The 7,672-nt window shown below is 32.8% G+C and overlaps 1 protein-coding gene across 6 annotated transcripts in view; it reads right to left on the bottom strand.

The window, feature by feature from the left end:
• Positions 1-7,672, bottom strand: part of LOC126854692 (protein tramtrack, beta isoform-like) — a 42,748-nt gene continuing 35,076 nt past the window's right edge. For all 6 annotated transcript variants that reach the window (XM_050601663.1, XM_050601665.1, XM_050601666.1 and 3 more), the window contains one exon: positions 1-5,630. In XM_050601663.1, coding sequence (XP_050457620.1) covers positions 4,924-5,630 — 707 coding nt within the window. In that variant the 3' untranslated portion in view covers positions 1-4,923. The remainder of the gene's footprint in view (positions 5,631-7,672) is intronic.

The following is a 7,672-nucleotide window of genomic DNA, read 5'->3' as shown; positions in this document are numbered from 1 at the left end:
TACTCCGCTAAACTATTGCAATGTATATCACAAAAAGTTACAAAGAGAGAAACTACAATTAGATAAAAACAAATAAAAATGATAATAATCGTTATTAGATTGTGTGTTATCGTTCTTCTCGCCAGGCACCAAAGATATACATATAGGTACATCCGAAACGTATATAATTAGGACAGGTTCCGCGACATATGACGATAATGTGCGAACGTGTGCATCTTGCTTCTTCTATATTATTCTTCTCCAATGCATATATATGTATATGCGTGGAACACGTACATATATATATTTTTTTTCATATAATATATATATATATATATATATATATATATATATATAATAATTTTCTTTTTTATTCGCAACATATGTATATTTTTTTTTTTATAAATCACTTTCGAAATGCATACAATCTCTGCCGCCTCCTCCTATTGCAGATGCAATTGCTACATCGAGAATAATCGGTTCAACGGTATATCTGTAAAACTTTTTCCGACAAATTACCATCCTATAAAAGAATATGTACGTTTTGCATATATTAAAATATTTAAAATAATTATATATATAAGTTGATTTTAATCAATTTATAAATTAAATAATTAATTTAAATTCTATAATTCTATAATTTTTTTTTAAGGAATGTAAATCAAAAAATTATAGGATGCTTCATAGGATTAAAATTTCAAAAAATTTAATTTAGTTTTAAATCCTTTTTTTCGATTGTATACATTTTATAAAATTGTTGTCCGAGAAAATTTTTGCAAATATCCGTTGCTAATGAAAAATTCATATAAATCTTCTCTCTCGATTTCGGAAGACATTGAAAGAGACACGATAGTGTGAATAACGCGTACGAGTTTCTTTTTATTATTTTTTTTCATCGTCATTAAAAAAAATGTTTTTTCTTTTCATATTCTCCGAAAATTTATTGCTTGCTCATGCGATTGATCGATTCGCAATGACCAATCGCAAATAGAAATTTAATTTGTAAAATAAAATTTATGCGGTTATGTTAAACGAATCGATTCTTTCCATTTTCTTTTGCACGACAAATTTTGAAAAGATAGAAGAGGGGCGACATAATTATCGTTTAAAACTCTCTTTCTCTGTCTATATATAATATATGTACCATTTAACGCTTAAATAAAATATCTGCATCGTGTGAATAATATATATATATAATATAATAATAATATTAATAATATAATCGCATTTTACTACGTCTCGCGTTTCGCTCCGCTGAACGCGCCGCGTCTTCTTTAAAGCCTAAACGCATCTCGCGCGCTTCTCCAACTGATATCTGCTATGTTACAGATAATAAAATTGGAAAATCAAATAATAAACGTTAATTTGACTGTGTCAAAAAAATAGCAAATAACGCCATAGTAACGTAGCAATATATTTAGTAGTAATCGTATGAAACTAAAACCGTAAAAAGTAAGTTCGCCGCTGCTTGCGACGCGCCTTGGAAAACTGACAATGAGAGGAAAGGTGACACGCGTTATCGCAAGGCTTTGCTTCGAGATATTATTATTTTTAGCCTGTAATGTTCATTAAATATTAAATCGATTGAAACGAATCTAAAGATACTTTCTGTTCAGTAATATAAATGTAATATTAAATAATTTTAAAGAAAAATTATTTTTAGAATTTTCAAAGTTTCATAATCTTTCTTTTTTTTTACAAAGGACCATCATCATCATCATCAGATTTATGGCTTATCAGCAGATAAAGCTTTATATACATTTATTGTTAGATTTTAACTACTGTTAAATTTTAGAATTCTATGGTTTAAAGAAAATAATTGCATCGTGAATAAAACAAAGTTAGAATTTTATATCGAAAATTTATGAAGAAAAGATCCACAATGATCGAAGCATTCTTTCGCAAATATTTTTACATGTGTAGTCGCGTGTAACAAAAGCTATCAATGTAACTTTGATATCTCAAGGCAACGCCGCAGACTCCTGCTGAGAAAGATATCATGAACATGTGCACTTTCCCTCTCATACGATATATATATCTTTCTTTTTTTATCTTTCTCTCTTCTCTCTCTACATATATGTATTTTTTTAAATAACTCTCTTTTCTCATTCTCACATATGCATTTACTTACATTTTCACGTTTTATGTCTTTCTCTCTCACACACATACACGGATAACACCAATGCGGAAGACGAAAATACTGCTTTCGGTTCTCGGTGCTTCCTCGAAAGCTCTTGCGAGGTTGATTCATTAATAGAGATGTACATATACACGCAGAAATTGTACTTGTCTTCATAATTCTTGAAAAATTAAATGACAACTGGTGTCATCCCTCATCTTCTCACTCTTTCTCCTTCTCATTCTTTCTCTCTTGTTGTCAACGATATTCCGAACTGAGATAGATCTCGTTGTTTGGATCTTTTTGGAGGCAAGGAAAAGGGAAATAAGAGACCCATACATTATGCATGTGTCTCTGCAAAATATCTGTGTACATATACAACATATAACGTCTTCTCTCTATGTGCGCGTGCGTCTGTGTGTGCGTTCGCTTACATACTTAATAGAATAATAATAATAATTAGTGTAATAATAACCAATTTTTATATCCATGCTGGTCCAGAGCTAAAAGTTAATAATCCTTATCGAACAATAAAAATAAAAATAAAAATAATAATAATATAATAGCTGTAATATAATAACAGTGACAATAAAAATAATGTTACGGTTGTATCAATAGCAAGTGCGAAAGTAATCGATAATAGCAAGTAACTAGTTAATATAACCAATAATCAATAATGCTTGTATAATACACTTCCTCGAGAGTTAAAAAAATAGGAAAGAAAAGAAAGAAACCTGTACACCAGACGAGATTACACTATACAGGATATATCCCCCGCATTCTTTCCCCGAATTTTTTTTCTTTTCTCTCTCTCTCTCTATATATATATATATAGCCACACTAATATACTTAGCGATAAATATACACTCTCGTCTCTCTCCCTTTCTCGTCCGTTTTTTCTTTTGTTATTTTCGATTTTTTTCGCGTATGTCAAGAGAGAATTATTATATTATAATGCTGCTCGTTTCACGAAACAATAATTTGAATTCCCTTTATTTTGATAATTTTCTTATATATTGCATTGCACGCGCGCAAAAATTCCATAAGAAAATAGGAATGCATTATTTATCAAACTTAAATATCAAACCTAAATCATTTTCAACATTAAATAATTTTGATAAATTAAATTTTTTAAGGAAATATATGGGCAGGTATTAATTGTTCTGTAAATTGTTGTAAATTTACATTTAAATTTACATTTAAAATGAATTCTAATTTAACAAAAACATTTAAAATTTGGAATATTTAATGTGTACATAAAATTAGAAAGATATCTCTTTGTATTGCTGACACACAAGAGATATTTGACATATCAAAAAGATTCATATTTGTATTCGTGAAACGTTAAAAATCGATAGATAATATTAAGATTGTAATCTTTTCTCTATCATTTATCATTTTTCGGTGGAAAAAATTTGCCATTTCGTCACATATTTTCGATTCAGGTCCTGAGTCGAGCCCTCTTAAGAAACAAATGTTTCTTATTTTTTTCGAAGTAACTTGAAGAGTTCTAAAGATTCTTGAGTATACTTCCATAAGAAATACTTTTAATTCGATGTTGCTCGCGAGACCAATGTTCGATTTCTCGAACATTTGATACGAGGATTTTTTCAGGGTATAAGAATCACGACACTGTTTCGTGGTGCATGTAGAAAGCGAATTTCTATCGATTTAATCGTTACGATTTCAAGAAATTTTTGTCTTTAATCATATTTTGACTTGATCAACACATTTTTTTGTGTTTCTTAATCATCACATATCTTCCGCTTCTTAATCAAAAATAGAATAATTTATAAAAAAAAACTGTTCCGCTAATGCACACATGCACCACAATTTTTCTCCACGTGCTGTCTGAATTACGCTGATTCGACGAGTAATCGAGGATTGAGCTCGTTATTGCACGGTTCAAAGATCATATAATACTAATGTACATAGGAAGTTAAAGAAGATTGTTTTTCTTTTTCTTTTGTCTTTATCACGTATCGTCGGCCCTTCTCCCTTCTTCTCTAGACTTCCTTTGAGCTCGCTCTCTCGTTCTCTCGTATTTTCTCAAAGGACAACATTGTCTCTTTCTCTTTAAAAGTCTCTTATCCTCTGCTTCACTACTTGGAGGATAGGAAAACGAATCATTATCGATCATCATCGTCATCGCGGGGGTGAGATGGGCTACGCGATTGGTCCAAATTTTTTTCGACGTGAGCTTACGTATGTTGGCAAACGCGATGATAGCAATAGCGAGCAGATAAAATAAACATAATAATCAACAGTTGATTCACTTTCTTCGGCAACTTGTTCCGCAAGATTTCTCTTGCTGGAAAGCAATTTATTTACTTACCGATTGTTTGTCAATATGTCCGTGATAGCTCTACTAATAAAGGCAGCAGCAATTCATGTAGCAATCATAATGAAAAATATCGAATTAGTTTTTCTACCTTTGCAATTTTGAAAAATTGATTATATATAAATAACTTGAAAGTTAATACATTTGATATTTAATCATTAGTATAAACGCTTATACACGTATATACACATATTTTTCTCTATTTTGACAAATATTATATAAATCTAAGTTCTATTTTTTAAAATAATTTTTCCAAGATTGCGCTGCTTTTGAGATCGTTCAATCTTTATAAACCCGTGATTCTCTCTATTCATCTACCCCATTGCCAAACAAGCATCGCTCAAGAGCGACCGCCGCGCCTAAAGGCAGTCGCCCTAGCCGCCGCGGCCACGTTTCTGGACGTCACGGTGGCACCGAGCCTCCTCGCGTGCTTCTGAACCGCCGCCGGGCCGATCGGCAGCCCACCTCGCCCTCGCCCCGCCCGCTAAGGCCCACCAGGCAAATAAAAGCCAAAAGGCATGACGCAATCCTTGGGCATAAAACAGTCGTGCACGGTCTTCATGTGATTCTTCATCTTATCCGGACGAGAGAACTCTTTGCCGCACACCGGGCAAGGAAATACTTTGCGCTGATGACCCTCATGATAGAGAAACGCGTGTCGCTGGAAACTATACTTGTTCTTGAAGGTTTTCTGAATGTCAAGCTTGGCGCATTCGGTGCATTGATAAACGCCCTCGTTGATGGAAGCATAACGGAAGAGATTTAAGCCGCGTACTGACATTTCCGTCAGCTGTTCGGCCGGATCCTGGGATTGCGAAGTGGCCCGACGTCGCATCCGCCGCTTCGGTGCCTGGCGACCGCTAGGCGCTGACATCACGCCAGCGCCGGACGTGGTGTTCGCACCGCCGCTATTTTGAGTCCTGGAAGCCGGTGAGCCCGATGAGCTCCGGGTCAGCGTGCCACCCGCGCTTGTCGTAGTTGATGTCGCGCCCGCGTTTGTCGTCGTCGGTACAGCGTTTGTCGTCGATGTCGACGACGACGTATTCGCCCGTACGTTTGATGATGACGAGGACGATGAAGAGTTTGGAGACGACGATATATCCATCGCAGCCGGTGAAGAACCCTGGTTCAAGCCACGGGTCTTCTCTTTCCAGGTCTCGTTGCCACTATCCGATTTGTTCGATGAGAACTCTGCGGAAAAATTATAATTAGTAAGTGTTGCCGAATTAAATTGATTCAAAATTTCATGTATAGATATTATTAAATTTAACAAATATCGATATTTCTACTAATTCACTATCAAATATTACACAAAGATAAATAAATTATATATTTCGTGCTTTCTTCGAAAGTATCTTTCAACATTATTTAATATAGATTTCGACAATTTTTAATGTGCTTTGATTTTATTCTTAAAAGAATCAATATGATAAAAAATACTATTTTCAATCAATCTTATTGTTAATTGAAACTTACTTTAAAAAAATGTGCCACTTTTTTTTTTAAATTATTCTTATTCTTCATAACCATTTACTCTAAATTGTCAAAAAAAATTTTTCTTTGAAATTATCGATACTTTCTCCAGATATAGATGTTTCAAAAAATTGTCTCTATTTCAAAGATATCAATATTATACACATTTTTCTAATAAAAAATAGATATCTTCGATAAAATTACGGTGCACTATATGTAAAAGCCGTAAAGTGAATGATAAATAAATCGAGCTGATGATACTTTATAAAAAGAATATATCGAATCATGCAAAATAATCTAAATACTTTGCCTACTGATCATAAAAGCAAATATTTTAATGACAATTTAAAACTAAAATTAAAAGTACGTTTGAATAGTCAACTTAAGACTAATCATAAAATGAAAAATTGTGTATAGCGCTATAATAAATAAAAATACATCGCATACGTGTTTTACAGTTTTCATAAAAAATATGTGAAGAGCATAAAATGCGATAAAATGGCACAGTATCAACGAAGAGATACAAATGTCAAATTAATCAATTTAAAATTGTCCATTTTCTTAATTATGTGTGATGTGCGTCATTCTTTTATAAGCGTCATAGGTGTATACATATCTATTAATAATCCAACAAAAATTCACGAAAAAAGAATTTATACTTTTTTTAGAATTTACTTACTAGTAAATTTAAAAATTGTACCAAGGAAAAATTTGAGGAGAGAAATAAAAGGACAACAAATGAAAAATATTATACAATAATATAAATGCAACAAAAAATCATATACACATATACATATATATTTATCGTTTTCTTATTTTCCACAATTTCTTTACTCTCCTTTTCGGAGAGAAAAAGAAAATAAAACAACAATGCGCAACATGCAAAACAAAAGTCTGTAAAAAATAATAATAATCGCTGGCCTCATCGTCGCAGTCGACTCCTCGACAATCCCGAGTCCTCCAGGACTTGGAAAGATCTAAAAGTCGCTCTGGAGAACATCGGGATCGAGTCGCTTCTTCGAGCAAACCGAGACGGAGGAAACTTAACGTCTAAGAATCGTCTTCTCGGCAACTGTGATTCTGACATCATAAACCTTTCTCAAGAATTATAAGAAAAGATTTTTAATCTTTTACATAAAACGATAATCTTTTTCTAAAGAAATAATTTTCGACTCGCGCATAAGAGAATTTATTTTTCTCTTTTTAATTATTGAAAGTACGTCGATTCTTATGTTTGAGTTAATAAAATAATATAAAATAAATATCGACATTTGCGATACGCGAAGACATTTCTACTAGTCGAAAATAACTTCTGGGAAAAAGGCGGAGAAGATTGCAATTCATAACTAGATACGATTATAAGGATATTATGTCAGCAGCGGCCGAAAAGATGATAGTGCATTAAAACGAAATTAAATAAAAGTAATTTTTGGCTAAGAATAACGGGGTGCTTCGTGACGAGTGCGGGGAGGTCCCTTAATAGCCAGTGTCGGCATATACAAATAAAATATGTATACATACAAAATTAAGATGAGATATCGAATTCTGAGGTGATATCAATGAAAATGTCGCCAGCACGTGAAACTCGCGTCCTGCTAAGAGGAAATCGTGACAGTTGCGCTGCCGTCCGAGTATGGCACTTTATTATTATATTAAAAACGGAGGTGACGTTACCTGGACTATAGAAAATAAATTAAATTATAATACAGATTTCATTAATAATATGACTTCATTATTAATAAGAGATAGATTATAAAATA

The sequence above is a fragment of the Cataglyphis hispanica genome, chromosome 14 (assembly GCF_021464435.1).
Source record: "Cataglyphis hispanica isolate Lineage 1 chromosome 14, ULB_Chis1_1.0, whole genome shotgun sequence".
Taxonomy (NCBI): Eukaryota; Metazoa; Arthropoda; class Insecta; order Hymenoptera; family Formicidae; genus Cataglyphis; species Cataglyphis hispanica.
The sequence above is the reverse complement of the archived record's forward strand: the minus strand, read 5'-3'. Positions and strand labels throughout refer to the sequence as shown.